At 48.2% G+C, this 21,134-nt stretch overlaps 1 protein-coding gene across 3 annotated transcripts in view; it reads right to left on the bottom strand.

Moving 5' to 3' along the window:
- GOLGA1 (golgin A1) overlaps positions 1-21,134 on the bottom strand; it is a 64,681-nt gene that overhangs the window by 3,375 nt on the left and 40,172 nt on the right. For all 3 annotated transcript variants that reach the window (XM_012458151.3, XM_012458153.3, XM_012458152.3), the window contains exons 13-21: positions 18,805-18,900; positions 17,751-17,900; positions 16,978-17,073; positions 8,439-8,528; positions 7,469-7,571; positions 7,181-7,341; positions 6,611-6,754; positions 884-943; positions 44-214 (exon numbers count right to left, since the gene is read on the bottom strand). In XM_012458151.3, the coding sequence (XP_012313574.2) occupies positions 44-214; positions 884-943; positions 6,611-6,754; positions 7,181-7,341; positions 7,469-7,571; positions 8,439-8,528; positions 16,978-17,073; positions 17,751-17,900; positions 18,805-18,900 (1,071 nt within the window). The remainder of the gene's footprint in view (positions 1-43; positions 215-883; positions 944-6,610; positions 6,755-7,180; positions 7,342-7,468; positions 7,572-8,438; positions 8,529-16,977; positions 17,074-17,750; positions 17,901-18,804; positions 18,901-21,134) is intronic.

The raw sequence follows: 21,134 nt of genomic DNA, 5'->3' as shown, positions 1-21,134 counted from the left end.
GGTGGGGCCTCAATACCCAAAAGACACCTGGAAAGCCCTTTACCTCGGATTCTCGACAGGACATGAATTTTAAAACCACATGTTTAAGGTACTCAAAGTTGATCTCGCGGGCATCCGTCAGGTCAGCGTTATTCGTGACAGAAGGCGCCATGTTTGCCATCTCAGGTCCAGGTTTCTCCCGGACTTCGAAGAGCTCATTATCGGGTCTGATTTTCTGAAAAACCAACGGGAAGATGCTAGACTGAACCCTGTGAGGCAGGTGGAAAAATTCCATGGGAGATTCACCTGGTCCGGGCTATGATCACCATCACAGGGCAAAAAGGGCCCCACCTGGGAAGGAAGCACTTCCAGGCGGGCTTGAGGACGGAGTAACATCATTTGGGGAAATTCAGACATTCCCTTTTCCATGGCAAGAACACATGTCCCTGGGACCTGGAGCTGCTCACATCCCGCATCGAGCCAAGCACTCTGACACACACACACCCCCACACACACAGGGTTCGAGCATCAAGCCAAGCACTCTGACACTGACACACATGCACGCACACACACACACACACACACACACACACACACACACGGTTTGAACATAGCTGTGCTGGCGCTGGTGTGGCAGGCAACCCCACTTCCAGATGAGGATGCAGGCTCAGAGAAGGCAGGCACAGGGCCGCAGCCACGGAGCTGCTTCAGAGGTGCGAGGCTGGCAGGCCGTCCCACCAGCTAACATTGGACTGCCCAGCGACCCCTTGCAATCAATCAATTAGGGGGTGGAGGAAGCATCGTCAGGCATCGAGGGACCTCAGAAGGACCAGAGAGCCCGGCCGGGCACAAAGCATGGGGAGGAGGGCTGGGAAGCGGGGCCAGCTCCCGTGCAGGCACTCACCAGCTCCTTCTGTAGAGTCTTCCGGAGCTCCAGCATCCGTTGCTGCATCTGCTTTATGGTCTGCGACAAGCCCCACCCCACAGAAAGCCAATCATTAGATGCATGTTTCACCAAAGGAAACAAGACCCAAGCATCCAGCAGGATTCCCTGTACACCTGTGAGGAGCCTCTGCCCTAATAAGTCCTCCTGAGATGCTCAGCTGTTGCACACAGGTGTGTACGACTGTGGGCTGTCATCCCTCCTGGGCCACTGCGTTCACACACTAGAGTCTCCAGGTCCCATAGGGGCCACCAAGTGGCCACAATGAGTACCCCAGTGCTGGCCACCCCTTCCCAGGTGCTTGGTCCTCCACACACAGTCCCTAGGAAGGGGTGGCCAGCACTGGGGTACTCACGTCTGCAAAGAGGGACTGTGGCTAGGACTGTGGCCAGAGCAGGAAATGGCTCTGACCATAGATTTTGCCCTCCTAATTTTTTTTTTTTTGAGACAGTCTTACTCTGTCGCCCAGGCTGGAGTGCAATGGCACGATCTCATCTCGGCTCACTGCAACCTCCGCCTCCCAGGTTCAAGAGATTCTCCTGCCTCAGCCTCCTGTGTAGCTGGGATTACAGGTATGCACCACCAAGCCTGGCTAATTTCTGTGTTTTTAGTAGAGATAGGGTTTCACCATGTTGGCCAGGCTGGTCTCAAATTCCTGCCCTTGTGATCTACCCACCTCGGCCTCCCAAAGTGCTGGGATTACAGGCGTGAGCCACTGAGCCTGGCCCAGAATTCAATTTTTATGCTGTGAACCCCAAGTAGGATACTTAGGTGAGGACTTACAATTCTCATCACCACTGCTCTCATGAAATACATTAATAATCTGCAATGCTTATTTTGAAGAGCCTAAATAGATCATAGTTTTTCTGCACAACTCATTAAGTTTTAGATAAATAATATAGAAAATAATTTCTTTTCTTTTTTTTTTTTTTTTTTTTTTGAGACAGTCTTGCTCTATTGTCCAGGCTGGAGTGCAGTGATACAATCTTGGCTCACTGCAACCTCTACCTCCCAGGTTAAAATGATTCTCCTGCCTCAGCCTCCCGAGTAGCTGAGATTACAGGCGCGTACCACCATGCCTGGCTAATTTTTTGTATTTTTAGTAGAGACGGGGTTTCATCATGTTGGCAGGCTGGTCTCAAACTCCTGACTTCAGTGATCTACCTGCTTCAGCCTCCCACGGTGCTGGGATTACAGGTGTGAGCCACATTTTTCTTTTTTTTTTGAGACAGATTCTCGCTCTGTAGATACAGGGTTTCACCCTGTTGGTCAGGCTAGTCTCAAACTCTTGACCTCAGGTGATCCACCTGCCTCAGCCTCCCAAATTGCTGAGATTATAGGCATGAGCCACCGTGCCTGGCCTTTCTTTTCCCCCTTTATAAGAGACAGCATCTCACCATGTTGCCCAGGCTGGATTCAATCTTTGAACTCCTGGGCTCAAGCAATTCTCCCACTTCAACCTCCTGAGGAGCTTGGACTACAGCTGTGCACCACCACACCTGGCTAATTCTTTTATATTTAATTAGTATTATGAGCCTTACATTTAATTTATTACACATTCCATACATTCCATTATTCACTAGACATGCTTTTCCCAACTAAAAACTTTATAATATAGGAAAAAAAATTTTTTTTGAGATGGAGTCTCACTTCGTAGCCCAGGCTGGAGTGCAGTAGCATGATCTCGGCTCTCTGCAACCTCTGCCTCCCAGGTTCAAGTGATTCTCGTTCCTCAGCCTCCTGAGTAGCTGGGATTACAGGCATGCGCCACCACACCCAGCTAATGTTTGGCATTTTTTAGTAGAGATGGGATTTCACCATGTTGGCCAGGCTGGTCTAGAACTCCTGTCCTTAGGTGATCCACCCGCCTTGGCCTACCAAAGTGGTGAGATTATAGGCGTGAGCCACTGCAACTGGTTTTAAATAAAAGTGTATTCAAAGTCTCACAATGGTAACATATCAAAATGCATTCTTCCATGTACCTCCAGTCCATATCCCCATTCTTGTGCTGCATGGCTGGAATTGTAAATACATTTTTCACGTATCAGAGTCATCACTGCCTCCTCCAGCTTTCCTAATTGTAACATCTAATGTGACAGGAACTCCCAGGGATGCCCCTGTCTATCTGTGTGGCTTCCACTTTAAAACAAAGTAGAATAAGATTTGTTTCCCCAAGCAAGGAATCCCCACTGTTGCTCTTGGGGATGAAATGACTGACTCAGAGGACCATAAAAGTGCTCTAACTTCTCTCCTGTGAGGCATTTTAAGTGACCTCCCACTCACCCAGTTTTGTGAAATGGCACCTTGTGGCTTCGATTTCTATTCTCTTGACTGACTATGAGGCTGGACACTGCCCCAAAAGTACATTTGCTACTTTATGTTATTGGCTTCCTGGGTTTTTTTTCACTCAGCAATTCATCTAATAATTAGTGAGTCTCTACACTGTTCTAGGGGCTGGAAAATGGAATAAAAAAGACAAAAGTTCACACTCAGGAGGGAAAAGATTAATAAACAGGCTGGGCACAGTGGCTCATGCCTGTAATCCCAGCACTTTGGGAGCCAAGGCGGGCAGATCATGAGGTCAGGAGTTCGAGACCAGCCTGGCCAACATGGCAAAACCCCGTCTTTACTACAAATACAAAAAAATTAGCCGGGTGTGGTGGTGGACACCTGTAATCCCAGCTACTTGGAATTGCACTCTAGTCTGGGCAACAGAGCAGGACTCCGTCTCAAAAAAAAAAAACAAAAAGAATAAACAAATCAAATCTGCAGTGTATCAGAGGGTATTAAGAGGCACAGAGAAAAGGCAGCATGGTGAGGGGTCGGGTGCTGGCAGTAAGGCTGGGCAGGGTGGCATAAAGGAAGTGAGGGGGACCAGGGGAAGGCACTTCCAGATGGAAGGCTCAGCAAGTGCCAAGGCCCTGAGCTGGGAGGGTGCTTGATGGGAGGCGAGGACCCTGGGGCTGAGGGGAGTGGTGAGGACAGGAGGGCTCAGCTGGCAGGGGTGATCAGGGCCACACCACACAGGGCTCGGCGGGCCTCTCCAACGACTCTGGCTTTCATCAAGAGATATAGAAGTCATGAGAGGTCTAAGACAGGAGTGACAGGGAAACCAGCTGGAAGTCTGATACATCTTCCAGAGAAGAGACAATGGTAACCTGAAGCAGGTGGCAGCAATGTGAAGTGGTGGATTCTGGGAAATGTGTGAAGAGGGTGCTGAAGGAATCTGCTAATGGTCTGGATACCGGCAGAGAAAGAACCAAGGCAGAGAGGACAACTCCAAGGCTTTTGCCACCTCCTGAGATGGGAAAGGTGGCCATGGCAGCCAGGGAGCACAGTGAAGCTGAAGTGTGTTTTCGGATGTTTTGAGTTGCAGACACCTTAGAGCTCACATGGAGACAGGTTCATGAGGCTAGCGTCCAGGGAGCCGTCCAGGCTGGAGGCAGGGATGGGGGAGCTAGCTGCACAGAGCACAGGTGAGATGGCAGAGTAGGGCAAGCAGTGCAGAGAAGAGGCACGAGGACTGCCCTTGTACATTGTGGGTAGCAGTGGGAAGGAGACTAACCCATCAGAGGAGGCAGAGAAGGAGCAGGCCATGGATGGGAGCTTCAGGAGGAGGAAGAGACACCTGTCCAAAGCTGCAGACAGGCCAAGCAGAGGGAAAATTAGGAACTGCCTTCTGGATTTAGCAATGAGGATGTCACTGATGAGCTTGACAAGAGCGTTTTTCTGTGGAGTGGTGGGGGAAAGGCTGAGAGAGATGAGGAGTCAGAATGGAGATGGCAGATGTAGAAAGTTTCAACAAGTCAGCTGGGGAGGAGAGCAGAGCCACAGCGGCAGGGCAAGGGGGTGTGAGCTGAGGGCTTTCATCAGGCACCTGTACAACGGCGCACTTCTCAGTGGCTGGGATGACTCCAAGAAAAAATGATGACCTAGGCAAGAAGCAGGAAGTGGCTGGCGTAGTACACGGGGAGGTGGGGAAACGGACTATGAGGAGAGGCTGTGGCGTGTCCCTTCTCAGAGAAGCAGGAGGTGGGAGTGCCAGGGCAGGTGAGGCAGGGTTGAGGTGAAGAGAAGAGAGAAGGTAGACATGAAGCTGGGGTGAGGGGCAGAGGGGTGTGAAGGTCCCCGGGATGAGGCAGGGTGGTGGGGAACACTGGCCTGCCTGCAGGACCATGGTCCTGAGCTTCGAGGGGACCTGAGTGCCCAGGTGATGCCACTCTCCAGCCAGGTCTGGCCCTGTGGCTGCAGAGAAGAGTTGGGTTTAGCCCGAGTTTAACCAGAGCTTGGCTAGGACAGTCTGAGGAAAGGGAGAGAGGCCAGAGGATCACAGGTGTCGAGAAGGCAGTGGTCCCATGACAGATAAGGTCTCAAAGCTGAGAACGGAGGCAGGAAGGCGGCACGGCCGGTAAGGCCAGAGGCTCAAGGGAGGGAGGTCCTAGGGGCACATGGGAAATTCACAAACAGGCAAAGTGAAACTGTGGGGTTGAGCAATGTGAGCTAAGGTGGTGACACTAGGGAAAAGAGCAAGGCAGTCATTGCCAGAAGGGCTGGGATTGGAGTGACTGACAGGGTTGTGAGGGGCCTGGAGGGCTGGGTTTCTGGGATGCTGGCAATGTCCTGATTTGCATAACCACCTGGGGTGGTTACATGGGTTTGCTTTCTGTTAATTCATTTAGGCCCACATGTGTTTTGTATACTTTTCTATGTGTATTTTATTTTATTTTATTTTTGAGACGGAGTTTCGCTCTTGTTACCCAGGCTGGAGTGCAATGGCGCGATCTCGGCTCACCGCAACCTCCGCCTCCTGGGTTCAGGCAATTCTCCTGCCTCAGCCTCCCGAGTAGCTGGGATTACAGGCACGCACCACCATGCCCAGCTAATTTTTTGTATTTTTTGTAAAGACGGGGTTTCACCATGTTGACAGGATGGTCTCGATCTCTTGACCTCATGATCCACCTGCCTCAGCCTCCCAAAGTGCTGAGATTACAGGCGTGAGCCACTGCGCCCGGCTCGTGTATTTTATATTTCACAGGAAGAGATTAAATGAAAGAGAGAGAGGAAAGAGAGATAATGAACACTTTCCCCCTTTGTAAAAGGGGAAACACACACACACACAGACACAATTTAGGGGCAGAATTTCAGGCCAGAGCAATAGCTGGCTGGCATATGAAGTTTCACAGGACACTTGTAGAACCAGGATTAAATGAGAGCCTGCATTTATAGGTGGAAAGGCTGGAGGGTGAGGGGTGGGGACCATGACATTTATTGAACCTCTACCAAATACCAGAAAGTTTATACAGTTTACAGGACAGTTAGCAAATACCCTCATTTTATACCCCCTCTTCCTACCCAAACAAACCCTTAAAAGACAGATATCAGTGCTGTCCTGCCACAGCTGTAGAAAGGAAGTACAGAGGAAAGGGGACTGTCACTATGGCCTGGCTGGGGACAGCAGAGCTGGCAGGGAACACACAGGCTTGCAGCTGCCCAAGCCCAGACACTCGGCCAGTTCTCCAGGGCGTGGGGAGAAGAGGGCAGTGCATGACGGATGGAAGAGCAGGGGGTCATGGCTCCCAGGAGGTTCAGGGGGCACCACAAAACCCTCCAAGGATGGCCTGGGTCATTTTAGGCATGAGGGCAGGGACCGGGTGGAGACAGAAACAGACATGCAAAGGGCATCCTCACCTTATTTTTCTCCAGAAGTTGCTGCTCCAAGTCCTGTTTTTCCTTCTGTAGCTGCGCAAGATCCATGGCCCCAACCTCACCATTTGGTGTTCTTCCTGCAGCAGGAAGCTGGAACACAGGGTCCTGCATGGCCCTCGAGGTGACCTACAAGGTAGTGGCAGCCAGTTGACAGCCAGGACAGGTAAGGTCAAGCTGAGCCACAGGTGTACAGGGAAGGGGCGCCAGACTCATCCCTCAGGTGTGGCCTGGTGTGCTCCAATAGGCAACTGGCCACAAAGCAAATTCCTGGAGAAGATCCAATGCCCAGTGCCCACAACTATCACACAGCTAGTCTTTGCTGGGATGAAGGCGCTTGCTCTCCACCTGCCTCCTGACAAGGGCGCCATGTGTGACGGCCTCTTCAGGACCCACAGCCTCCTAGCCATATGAGTGCCTCCCTCAAAGAAAGGCCCCTACATGCAGGGCAGCGTCCTGTCCACTGCGTCTCCCACTGCTGCCTCCTCAGGGGACGCTCTTGGCACCTGCCCTGCATCTTGCTGTAGCACCCATGCAGGTGCAGCTGGCACTTACCTGTGGGTCGCTGACTGAGAGCACTTCTGCCTGCAATGGGCCCCGCAGCCTCAGCAGGTCCTCCGGCTCTGTGGCGGCTGCAGCCTCCTCTGCCCTCAGGGTCCTCAGGGCCTCCAGCTCGGCCTGCAGCTGGTGCATCTGCAGCAGGGCAGAGTTGTGACCTAGGTCGGGGAGGAGGTGGAGGGCGCATGTGAGCCCAGTGACTCCATGCTGCTTGGTGGCAAGGTCCTCACAGGGCAGGATGCCCGGCCTGAAAAGAATAGGCTCGGCCAGGGACAGACGCCTCACCTCGCTCCAGCTGCAGAACCTCCTGCTCTTTCTGGAGAAGCGCTTCTGTTTTTTCCTGCAGATTCTGTTCCTTCTCCTCTAGTATGGCTGTCAGGTTAGCTGCCTTGGAGACAAAAATCAACGAGAGAAGGTTGCCAGCAGTGACCCTATTTCCCCACAGAAGTCTCCACTTTCCTGCTATTTGGGGTCCACCATGAATGCCTCCCTGAAGTCCACAACCCAGAGCAAACCCGCAGCTAAGCTCTGTTCCTATGTACGTGCACAAATCCATTCTCCCTGGCAGGGGCCCTGCACAGGGACAGTCACCTCCCACTGCCCCCCTGGCCAACAGTGGGTCAACCAGAGACGTGGCCGTTCTGCCCAGCCCAACAAACTGGCATAACTTCCGCTTCCTGAGCACCTGCAGCATGCCCAGCACTAGGCCGCATCTGATGTATGTTACCTCATTATATGATAGTTTCCCAGAGGTGTAAGCAGAAGGACTAGGGTCCTCATCAGAGGAGGCTCAGCTTTGTTAAGGACCTACCAAAGGCCTAGAGCCACTTAACAAGAAGCTCTGGGGTCGGACTCAAAGTCTACCTTTAAGGGGGGCTTTCCCATACTTCCTGTAAAAACTCAACCCAACCTTATGTAGCCTCTGGGGCAGGTGGGCAGTGATGGGTCATCTCACAGAATTAGAGCCCAGCAGGTCCCTGGGCATGGACCAATTTCCAGGTAATGTTTATAACTAAAAACTCACCATGAAACATCGAAAAGGGCATCCTACGGGGTGAGGGTTTCTTTATAACATTTGTCTTGCAGCTTCCAAGAGAGCACAGGGGCCCACGTGGCTGACTGCTTTCCCTGAGCCCTGTGTCTGCAACCCCTACCCTGGAGAGACAGGGCCTCTCCGACAGTCCCACAGCAGGACGGGGCCTGCTGCTTGTGAGATGGCAGGGGGACATCCTCCTCAGTGTGAAACAGGGCGCACCTGCTGCTGGAGCTCTTCCCTTTGCTTCCGCACCTCCTCCAGGGCTTGAGCCATCGCCACACTCACAATTTCTCTTTGGCTCCATTCTTCCTACAATGCAGAAAACCGCCCAGCTCCAAAACTTAGTTCACAGTTTTTTAGCTGTACACCATGCAAGAAGCCCAGCAGACAGGGCACGGCTTTGTAGAGCGAGACCAACATTCTTCCCATGTCCGCAGGCTCCCAGCTTGGCCTCTCCCTGCCATGCCTTCAGTGTCCCTTTCAGAGCTGTCCTGGCAGGCAACCCACCAACTTCTCTGGAAATGGAACACCACTGAGCATCAACTGTTCCACGAGCACCCCTGCCAGGACCCACACCGAGGCTAGGGGCCCATCCTTGAAGAGGTGGCCTAAGGACATTAGCCAAGAACAAGAAGTCAGACTCACGGGCCACATGAGTGGAGTAGGGGACTGGAACAATTGGTTATGGAAAGAATAAGAAGCAATGACTGGGCACGGTGGCTCCCACCAATAATCCCAGCACTTCAGGAGGGTGAGGTGGGAGGATCGCTTGAACCCAGGAGTTTGAGACCATCCTGGGCAACAAAGCGAGGACCTGTCTCTATAAATAGTAAGAAAAATTGGCCGAGCCTGGTGGCACATGCCTGTAGTCCAGCTACTCAGGACGCTGAGGTGAGAGGATTGCTTGATTCCGGGAGGTCAAGGCTGCAGGAAAATGGATTCCTTCAAACGTCAGCTAGTGAGGGGCTAGGCTGGCAAACAGAACTGAGTCTGTGTGGCTCCAAAGTCTGTGCTAGTGCCTCACAGCCACATGAGATCCAGCACTGTGGGAGGCAGGCTTGACAGTGCCTGCTCAGGTTCACTGTGGCACAAAGCAGGGCCTGCAGCTCGCAGGAACCACCAGGCCACCAATGCACAGCTGCCTCTGCCCCTGGGGATGCTTCTCCAGGACAGGCTTAGGGAATGGCTGCTGTGAAGAACATGGATAAAAACAATTCTAAATATATGTCCACCTAATAGCAGCACATCGAAATACATGAAGCAAAGACAAACAGAACTAAAGGAGAGAGACAAATCCACCACCCTAGTGCAAGACTGACCACACCCTTCTCAGTAACTGAAGGAACAGGTAGACTGTTAAAGTAAAGTAAATATGGCCTCGATCCATCTCACCTAGAGTTTAGCAATTTTATTCGCCTTCAAATTAACCACCTCAGGCATCAGCAGTCCTTGCTATTATGAGAGGGTCCCATTCATTTTCTTTTTCCCTCTCCCTCTTTCTCTCTCTTTCTTTCTTTTTGAGACAGTTTCACTTTTGTTGCCCAGGCTGGAGTGCAATGGCGCGATCTCGGCTCAATGTAACCTCTGACTCCTGGTTTCAAGTGATTTGCCTGCCTCAGCCTCCCAACTAGCTGGGATTACAGGCATGTGCCACTATGCCTGGCCTGGCTAATTTTTATGTTTTTAGTAGAGATGGGGTTTCACCATGTTGGTGAGGCAGGTCCCGAACTCCTGACCTCAGGTGGTTCACCCGCCTTGGCCTCCCAAAGTGCTGGGATTACAGAGGTGAGTCACTGCACCTGGCCAATTTTCTTTTTTTTTTCCCCTAGACGGAGTCTCACTCTGTCACCCAGACTGGAGTGCAGTGGCGTGATCTTGGCTCACTGCAACCTCCCCCTCCCAGGTTCAAGCAATTCTTCTCCCTCAGCCTCCCCAGTAGCTGCGATTACAGACGTCTGCCATACACCCATCTAATTTTTTGTATTTTTAGTAAAGATTGGGTTTTACCATATTGGCCAGGATGGTCTCGAACTCCTTGACCTTGTGATCCACCCACTTCAGCCTCCCAAAGTGCTGGGATTACAGGCATGAGCCACTGCGTCTGGCTCCCATTTTATTTTCTATTTCATTAATTTGTAATGCTTATATTTATAATTTCTTCCTTGAGTTTGATATGTGCTTTTTTCTGACTTTTTGAGATGCATACATGGCTCAATTTTCAGGCTTTCTTCTTAAGAGATGCCATTGAGACTGAAATTTCCTTCTTTGCACTACTTTAGTTATACTCAACCAATTTTGATCAATAGTATTTATGAAATAATTTATTTCAAAAAATATATATATTTTTTGAGACAGAGTTTTTCTCTTGTCACCCAGGTTGGAGTGCAGTGGCACAATCTTGGCTCACTGCAACCTCTGGCTGTCGGATTCAAGCAATTCTCCCGCCTCAGCCTCCCAAATAGCTGGGATTACAGGTGCCTGCCACCATGCCTAGCTAATTTTATATTTTTGGTAGAGATGGGTTTCACCATGTTGGCCAGGCTGGTCTCGAATTCCTGACCTCAGGTGATCCACCTGCCTCAGCCTCCCAAAGTGCTGAGATTACAGGGGTGAGTCACCATGCCCAGCGTTATTTCAAAATATTTTATTTTATTTTTATTTATTTATTTATTTTTGGAGACGGAGTCTCACTCTGACACCAGGCTGGAGTGCAGTGGCACAATCTCAGCTCTATGCAACCTCCACCTTCAGGTTCAAGTGATTCTTCTGCCTCAGCCACCCAAGTAGCTGGGACTACAAGCACGCACCACCACGCCCAGCTAATTTTTAAAATTTTTTTAGTAGAGATGGGGTTTCACCATGTTGCTTAGGATGGTCTTGATCTCTTGACCTTGTGATCCACCCGCCTGGGCCTCCCAAAGTGCTGGGATTACAGGCGTAAGCCACCACACCCGGCCTTATTTTATTTTTTGAGACAGAGTTTTGCTCTTGTTGCCCAGGCTGGAGTGCAATGGCGTGATATCAGCTCACCTGGGTTCAAGTGACTCTCCTGCCTCAGTCTCCCGAGTAGCTGGGATTATAGGCATGCACCACCATGCCCAGCTAATTTTGTGTTTTTAGTAGAGATGGGGTTTCTCCATGTTGGTCAGTCTGGTTTCAAACTCCTGACCTCAAGTGATCCACCCACCTCGGCCTCCCAAAGTGCTGGGATTACAGGTGTGAGCCACTTCGCCCAGCCTATTTAAAAATATTTTAAAATTTCCATTATGATTTTTTAATTTGACCTATTGGTTATTTGAAAGTGTATTTCTTAATTGTAAACATATAGGAGTTTTCTATGTTTTTACATAGAAATTTTTATGTTTTTCGAGATGGGTTCTTACTCTATCACCCAGGATGGAGTCCAATGCTGTGATGATAGCTCACTGCAGCCTCCACCTCCTGGGCTCAAGAGATCCTCCTGCCTCAGTCTCCTGAGTAGCTGGGACTACAGGTGTATGCCTTGATGAACTGTGATGAAACCATCACTGTAATAAAAATAGTAAAAATACCCATCCCCCAGAAAGCTTCCTCATGTCCTTTTGTAATTTATTGTACTAATTTCAGTTATTCTATTTTTCAGGTCTAAAATTCTATTTGATTCCTTTTTTAAAACTGCTGTCTTTTATTGTAACTATAATAAAATAAAACTATTCCACATCTTGCTGAAATTTTTAATTCTGTCTTTTATCTCCTTAAACATAGTAAGCATATGATACCTGAGCTCTTGTGTGTCTTTTGTTTGTGTTGTTTTGTATTTTTGTTTACCTAGCTTTGATTTTGTTTGCTTTTTCTAGTCGCCCAGGAGCACTAATAACCTGGGATCACTTTAATCCAAAATTAGCTAATGGGCTTTTTCTGGGCCACCCTGCCCTTCAGTTAGTGCAATCAAAGCTGGGGGCAAGGTGTGGATGGGGTGCTGGTTACTTCCTGGTCAACCTTACTTCTAGCATGCAGTCCTGTGGTGTGCCTAACCAAAGCTTTCAGGATCTGCCAGGCTGGATCCAAGGTTTAACTAAAACTAAGTCCAATTTTTATTCCCCTAACTCTGAGAAACTATGAAAAATTTAGATGAACTTCCAGCCTCTTCAGGATCAGCAGATATGACCAGGGCAAAAGCTGCTTCGCATGCTGAACTTCCAACCCTGGGCGGGGTAGGCCATTTACCTCACTATCTCGTAGGCTCCTCCAAGCAGATGTTCTCTCATTTTGGCTAGTTTTACTGGCAGTCCTCAGCGAGTGAGCTGGTCTGAATTACCCAGTCTGCCTTTACTGCAAGTGGAAGCATCTCTCCAGTCTCATTTTAACCTGCTCTGGTCAACCATGTCCCCCCCCACGACCCTACAGTGACTATTCTTCCCAGCGCTGCCGACAAACTCAGTCTTGCCAAATAGAAGGGTCAGCTCTTTGTCTTCTTTCTTGACCAGCTGGCAGCATATGACAGAGTTCACTACTCAGTCCTCCTTGTAGCGCTTTCTGCCCTGAACTTCCAGAGCCCCCCATGCTCCTGCTTTTACCGCTCCTACCTGCGGCTCCTTTGGCGTCTTCTCTGTTGGCCCCTCCTTTTGTTCTGAGCCTCTGCCTGCTGGTGTGGCCCTTGCCTTCGCTTTTGACCCTCTTCTCTATCTGCACTCACTGATAGGCATTTGGCTGTAATTGTGCCTATGAGCTATGCTGATTGATAGTTTCCTAATTTAAAGGTTGTTTGATGTTGTTTTATTTTGTTTTGTTTGAGATAGGTTTTTACTCTGTCATCCAGGCTGGAGTGCAGTGGTGTGATCCCGGCTCACTGCAACCTCCGCCTCCTGGGATCCCAAGCAGCTGGGATATAGGCACACAAGTTTCCTAATTTATAGATCTACTCAGAATCTGCTTTGATTTCCAGACTTGTCAGCCTACAGACTACCAGATGTGCCTGTCGGGTGGGCCTCTGAAGCTCAACATGTCCAAAATGGAATCTACTCTTGACATACCTCCCTGGACCCCCATCTCAGTGAATGATACATACCCTATTCATTCAGTTACCCTCGTGGTTCTCTGCCAGCAGTGCTTCTGCCCCGGTGAGACATTTGGCAATGTCTGGAGACACTGTGGTTGTCCTAAGTGGGGCTGCTACTGACATCTAGTAGGTGGATGCTCCTAAGCAGCCTACCATGAACACTTGCAGCAAATACAACAGAGAACCTCCACAACAGAGGACCATATACAACACAGAACCATCCACAACACAGAACCATCCACAACACAGAACCATCCACAACAGAGAACCATCCACAACACAGAACCTTCACAACACAGAACCATCCACAACACAGAACCATCCACAACACAGAACCTTCACAACACAGAACCATCCACAACACAGAACCATCCACAATACAGAACCTCCACAACACAGAACCATCCACAACACAGAACCATCCACAACACAGAACCATCCACAACACAGAACTTCCACAACACAGAACCATCCACAACACAGAACCATCCACAACACAGAACCTTCACAACACAGAACCATCCACAACACAGAACCATCCACAACACAGAACCTCCACAGCACAGAACCATCCACAACACAGAACCATCCCCAACACACAACCATCCAATACAGAGAACCATCCGGCCTCAAATGTCAATAGCACTGAGGTGGAGAAACTCTTGAGTTATACAAACCAAACCTAGATGTCATCTACAATTCTTTTTTTTCTCTCATTCTTAAGTTCTAAAAGCTCCATCTCAAGTAGGGCATGGTGGTTCACGCCTGTAATCCCAGCACTTTGGGAGGCTGAGGCAGGTGGATCACTTGAGGTCAGGAGTTTGAGACCAGCCTGGCCAATATGGTAAAACCCTGTCTTTACCAAAAATACAAAAATTAGCCAGGCAAGGTGGCACATGCCTATAGTCCCAGCTACTCGGGAGGTGAGGCAGGAGAATTGCTTGAACCCAGGAGGTCGAGGTTACAGTGAGCTGAGATCGCTCCACTGCACTCCAGCTTGGGTGACAAAGCAAGACTCTGTCTCAAAAACAAAAAACAGACTCCATCTCTAAAATAAATCCTGATCTGAATCCTTCTTCCCAAGTCCACCACTAATGTGCTAGTCACTCCTGGCCTAGATTCCTAAAAAGTCTCCTCAACAGTCATCCTGCTTCTGCTCATGCCTCCCTTACTAAACATTCTTCACAGGCAGCCAGAGAAATCCTTTCTTTTTATTTATTTATTATATTTTTCTTTTTTTAAAAAAGGGGTTTCACCATCTTGGTCAGGCTGGTCTTGAACTCCCAACCTCAGGTGATCCACCCGCCTTGGCCTCCAAAGTGCTTGGATTACAGTCATGAGCCACCACACCCAGCCGAGAAATCCTTTTAAAAGAACACTTCTCATGTCACTTATCTGCTTAAGACCTGCCATGGCTGCCTAGGAGTGGTGGCTCACCCCTGTAATCCTAGCACTTTGGGAGGCCAAGGGAAGTGGATCTTTTGAGCCCAGGAGTTCAAAACTAGCCTGTTTAACATAGCAAGACCCTGTCTCTACAAAAGAAAAATTAATAAATTAGTAGGGTGTGGTGGTGCACACCTGTAGTCCCAGCTATTCAGGAGGCTGAGGTGGGAGGGATTGCTTGAGCCTGAGAGGTTGAGGCTGCAGCGAGCTGTGAGCACACCACTGTATTCCAGCCTGGGCAACCGAGCAAGACCTTGTCTCAAACAAACAAACAAACAAAAGACCTGCCAGGGCTGGCTTCCTATGATTCTTTCAAATGCCTATGTCCCTCCTCACCACCAGCCATGCTCTCCTCTGGCCACTAGCTGTAGCCACACTAGCCTCTGTGCTATTCTTTGAACAGACCAGACTTTTTCTTGCCTCAGAGCCTTTATATTTGCTATTTCTTCTGTCTGGAATATTCCTCCTCAAATATCCACATGGCGGGCCCTTCTGCCAGCATCAAAGCCTTCCCTGACTCCACATAGAAAATAGCCCTCTCTTTGTTTCTGAGCCAATGTAGAAATTTAAAAAAAAAAAAAAAAAAAAAAAAAGAGCCCTCTCCTCCCACACCTCCCCACAGGCTGTCCTTGTCCTGCTCTATTTTCTTTTCTTTCTTTCATTTTTTTTTCTTTTTTTTTGAGACAAAGTCTTGCTCTGTCACCAGGCTGGAGTACAGTGGCGCAATCTCAGCTCACTGCAGCCTCCGCCTCCCGCGTTCAAGCAATTCTCCTGCCTTAGCCTCCCAGGTAGCTGGGATTACAGGAATGCATCACCACACCCAGCTAACTGTTGTATTTTTAGTAGAGACCGGCTTTTACCATGTTGGCTAGGCTGGTCTCGAACTCCTGACCTCAGGTAATCCAGCCACCTTGGCCTCTCAAAGTACTAGGATTACAGGTGTGGGCCACCGCACCTGGCTCATTGCTATTTAATACATCCCAGCACCTACAATGATGCCTGGCACTTACAGATACTTAAATGTTTGTTGAAGGAATGCATAAAAAAAATCTGACTCCAAAGTCCATGCTTCTCACAATGCAATGCTATTGCATTAGTATCTGCATCACTCATCAGATCTGATTACTGGAAGCTTACTAGGTGCAGGCATTCAGCTACGGATGCTCTCAGAGATCGCTGCCAAAGGATCCATAAAATCTTTGAGTCATGACCAAGCAGGGCAAGTACTACAGTGTCCCAGCATCCAAAGTGCTTTGAAAGGGGCCAGAGGAGTCTAGGGGCATATAAGTAATTGACGGACTCTTTCCTCCTCGTTATCCAGTTATGTTTAGGGAATAAAACAGGCATCAACTGATTAAAGCTCCAAATTTGCAGAAGAGAAAGTATAACAATCCAGCAGATCGTTTCTTCATTTCTGTACATGGTTCCTGATATAAATAAACAAAACAAAGGTCCTTATCATCTTTTTTTTTTTTTGAAATGGAGTCTTGCACTGTCATCTGGACTGGAGTGCAATGACGCAGTCTCGGCTCACTGCAACCTCCAACTCCTGGGTTCACATGATTCTTCTGCCTCAGCCTCCCGAGTAGCTGGGATTACAGGCACACATCACCACACCTGGCTAATTTTTCGTATTTTTATTTTATTTATTATTATTATTATGTTTTTTGTTTTTTTTGTTATTTTGTTTCTTGTTTTTTGTATTTTTTGTATTTTTAATAGAGATAGGGTTTCACTATGTTGGCCAGACTGGTCTCGAACTCCTGACCTCGTGATCCACCTGCCTCAACCCCCCAAAGTGCTGGAATTACAGGTGTAAGCCACTGTGCCTTTTATCATCTTTTAAAGTCTCACTTAATGGTCTCCCTGGCAGTATCAGCCAGAGCAGTGTTTTGACAGCATGACTTTCAAGCAGCTGTTGATGCCAGAGGAAGGGCTGGCCTCTGTGTCGGGTGGAAAGGATCCACTGGTCCACCTCCTAGGTGGTAGGGTGAAGTCAGACTAGCACCACCTCTAACCAACTATGCAACTTGCACAAATGGTTTACCCTCGGAACCTCAATGACATTAACTGCCAAATAAGCATAATTCTTCTTACCGTCCTGGATCCCTGAGAGAACTTAATGAAGTGGCAATTTCTGGCAAATGCCTAACAGAACTATTGAACATATGCTAATTCTACTCCTCCCATACTGTAAGTATGAGAAGTGGGGCACTCCAAATACACATGTAAAAACATGAACACTTTTGTGAAACTCTGATTCAGTTAGATAAATACCTTTAGCTTCTTTAGTTCAAACTGGTGATGCTGTAAAGAACGTTCACATTCATTCTTGCTTTCTTTAAGGGCTGCATTTTCTTGCTCCAGTTGTCTCTGCCAATTTAGAAGAACATATATTAAAAGAAAAGTCTTCACTACCGTATTTCCCTAGGGCACAGGGAGCATGGACCAGGAAGAAGGTATAGGGAGGAACAACATACATTTTAAAATCTAATAGGAAGAAGGAGAGGGGACTGGTCAGAAAGTAGGAAGTCCCTGTGGGACCCAAGGAAAAAGAAAACTGTTCTAAGTTTTGTAAAAAGCAGTCTTTTTACATCTAGTCTCATGAGCAGGTTGTCTCTGGAAAGATAAGAACTGCTCTCAGTGCAGTGGCTCACGCCTGTAATCCCAGCACTTTGGGAGGCTGAGGTGGCAAATCCCTTGAGCCTAGGCATTTGAGACCAGCCTGGGCAACATAGTGAGACCTTGTCTTTCCAAAAAATAAAAAATTAGTGGGCTGTGGTGGTGCACGCCTGTAGTCCCAGCTACTCTGGAGGCTGAGGTAGGAGGATCACTTGAGTCTGAGAGATTGGAGTTGAAGTCAGCTGTGATCATGCCACTGTAGTCAAGCCTAGGTGACAGAGTGGGACCCTGTCTCAAAGAAAAAAAAAAAAGCACTGCCCTCTAAAGTGGTTCCCTCATGCAGAGAGTGCTGCACTGTCGAGCACGCTGACTTTGCTGTGCGGGACCCTGGTGCTCCTGGGCCCACCCTCTCTTAGCTCTTCACTCACCATCCCTTGCTCTGCGGTGGTCTGGTCGGCTGCCCGTGCTCTCTCCAGGGCCACAATCTGGGATTCTAGGGCCTGGGTCCGCTCCACGAACTGCTGCTCCAGAGCAAGGGCCTGTTGCTGCACATGGCTGCTCTCCTGGCTGGCGGCAGCCTGTGGGGAGACCAGAGGATGGTCAGTCATGGTAATACTGGTTTCCAGTGGGGGACCTCAGTCTGGACCTTGCTGAAAAGATGGGTATCCAACAGAAACAACTCTCTCCTGACCCCCTCCTCCCTAGTGTTGCTGAGCTCCCTGCTGCAGGCTCTGCTTGTTGCTCCTGGACCCTGGCCTGTTGCAGGAGATGGAGTCTTGATGTCTTCACTCCATCCTCAAGTTGTGTGGGGACAGCTCTGGGCACCAGCCAGCCCTTAGACACAGGCCTCCTTCACACTACTCAGTGTTGCCTTGGTGGCTGCGGCTTTCCCTGGGGGAGGCAGTATAATATAGTAATGAAGAACAGGGCTTTGACACAAGAAACGTCGGTTTTGCCATCTACTGGCTGCAAGCCTGTGGGCTACTGAGCTAATCCTTCTGAGCTGGCCTCATCTATAGGATGAGGATGATGGTGCATACTTTTCAGGTCTCCTGCAAGCACTAAACGAAAACACGTGCACAGCACTGAACCCAGTGCCTGGGACATGGCGAATATGAAATACACACTGGCTGGTTTGATTTCCCCACCTTCCAACTCGACACCAAGCCCTGGGGCCATCCTCTCCCCAGAGTCTGGGCTTGTTCTCTCTGCCCGATTGCAAGCTGAGGTTTGACTTCTAGTGGAGCTGCCACCTCTGACAGCCCCAGGACTGGGCTGGACCTAAAGGTGGGATGTCAGGTGGAAAGGAGCAGCTGGTCTACCACCCACATAACTCAGGCCCATCAGTAGGTCCTGACTCCCTCCACCCCCTGCTGCTGGCCTGTTCACATCCAACACAAGAACTGTATCTATGGGCAGGCCCAGGTACCCTTGCCGAAGTTGGGAAGGGCCTGGAATGCAGCAGCTCCAATAACCACTTACGAGTTCCTGTATCTGAGCTTCCTGGGCAGCCACAATGCCCCTGCTCTGCTGGAGCTGCTCCTCAGAGGCCTGCAAGGTCTGCTCCAGTTCTCTCACCTGAGAGGGAAGCAGAAGCATTCTTTCTGTTCACAAGAAGCTGAATCGTGGTAACAAATAGCTTTAAAATGCAAAGCAATTTAAATAATAAAACAGGTACATTATATAAAAATGTAACCTGAGAAAAAAGATACCCCGTAAGTTTACCATTATAAAACACTAGCATTCTAATGTATTTTCTTACAGTCTCTTTTAATGACTTTTGTTTATAACTTTATATAGTTTTAATAAGACAATGTAAAACTTTATCTTTTCCCTACTCTTAAACATCCTTCTGTCTCCATGTAATCTTTGGACTCAGATCATTGTTTCCTTAAGAGCATTTTGTAATTTACTGACCCATTTGCCTACTGTGCTGGCTGCTTAGGCTGTTTTTCCATCTAAAATAATGCAGCAATTAACATCACAAGTATTTTTTTACATGGTTTGAATGACTTCCTTAGGACTGAGTCCCTCAAGTGGGATTACTGCTCACAATACAAATTCAGGACTTACTCATTCTACAAATACTGAACAAGGCTGACTCCATACCACGAACTGCACCAGGGCACGACGCCAGTGCAGTGAGTGGGGCAGATGCAGACTTGCCCTCAGGGACTCACTGTCTACTACTGAGTTGCACTTGGCTCTCCAAGATGACATTTTTACCAGATTCAAGCTGTATCTGTGAATTTCTCTTATAAAGCCTTCTTATTGCTGAATAAGGTCTGGCCTTGTGGGAGCTTTATTATTAAACATAAGCACAAGGAAGGCTGCATGCAGGTCGGTGAAAGAGAGGCAGACACACAAGGAGAGAATGTTTTTAAGGCCCAGGCTCCTCACGTACATTCACGTTAGATTTAACTGAAATGATTCCATGACAAAGGGGCTACTAGTCCACAGGGAAGAACAGGATCATTACTAGCTCATGACTGCAAATTTTATTGGTGGTAGTGCTAAGACCAAGACATAGTTTTATACTCCTGAGATCAGAAAATATCTGAGTCTTAATTTAGAAGTCAAGCTCAAGACAGATTCAGATCCTCAAGAGATTAAACAAAAAGTTACCATATGACCCTGCAATTTTATTTTATTCCTAGGTATATACTTAAGAGAAATGAAAACATTAAGTCCACAAAAAAACCTGGTAAAGGAACTTCATGGTAGCATTATTCACAACAGCCAAAAGACAGAAACAACTCAAATGTCCAACAAAAGCTGGGTGTGGGCTGAGTGCAGTAGCTCATGCCTGTAAACCCAGCACTCTGGAGGGCCAAGACAGGCGGATCACTTGAGGCCAGGAGTTCAAGATCAGATGGGCCAACATGGCAAAACCCTGCCTCTACTAAAAATACAAGGCGTGGTGGTGCACATGTGTAGTCCCAGCTACTTGGGAGGGTTAAGTACAAAAATTGCTTGAACCTGTGGAGTGGGGGCTGCAGTGAGCCAAGATGGTACCACTACACTCCAGCCTAGGCGATAGAGCGAGACTCTGTCTCAAAAAAAGAGAAAGCTATGCTTTGCCTCCCTAAGTGCTGGGCTTACAGGAGTGGTAGCTCATGTCTGCAAGCCCAGCACTTAGAGAAACAAATGCATAGCTTGAGCCCAAGAATTGAAGACCTCAACATAGGGAGACCCAGTTCTCTACAAAAAGGGGGAAAAAAGACATAATAATAATAATAATAATAAAAAAGACAAGTGGAACTCAACTGTTCATCAATGAATGAATGGAGAAACAAAATGTGGTCTATACATATAATGGAATATTATTCAGTCTTAAAAAGGAATGAAATTCTGGCACATGCTTCAACATAGACAAACACTGAAGACATTATATTAAGTCAAATAAGCCAGACATAAAAGGACAAATATTGTATGATTCCACCGATATGAGGTATCTAGAGTATTCAAACTCAAAGAGACAGAAAATAGAATGGTGGTTCCCAGACTAGGGGTAGGAGGAACTGGGGAGTTACTGTTTAATAAGTTTCTGTTTGGGAAGATGAAAAAGTTTTGGAGATGGATAGTGGTGATATTTGTACAACAGTGTACACTGAATTGATCATAAAGGATATTCAGAAATAGAACTGAAATTACAATAAAACAAAACAGTCTTTTTAGAGAAATATAGTTTAAAATGTATTTATCAGGAAATAAGAAAGATTTAAAAAATGAGATAAACATTCAATTCAAGAAATAAAAAAAACTAGCTGGCATGATGGCTCACACCTGTAATCCTAGCACTTTGGGAGGCT

The sequence above is a fragment of the Aotus nancymaae genome, unplaced genomic scaffold, assembly GCF_030222135.1.
Source record: "Aotus nancymaae isolate 86718 unplaced genomic scaffold, 86718_ANA_hifiasm-v0.15.2.pri h1tg000003l, whole genome shotgun sequence".
In the NCBI taxonomy this organism is placed as follows: Eukaryota; Metazoa; Chordata; class Mammalia; order Primates; family Aotidae; genus Aotus; species Aotus nancymaae.
Note: the sequence above shows the minus strand (reverse complement) of the source record. Positions and strands in the feature narration are given on the sequence as shown.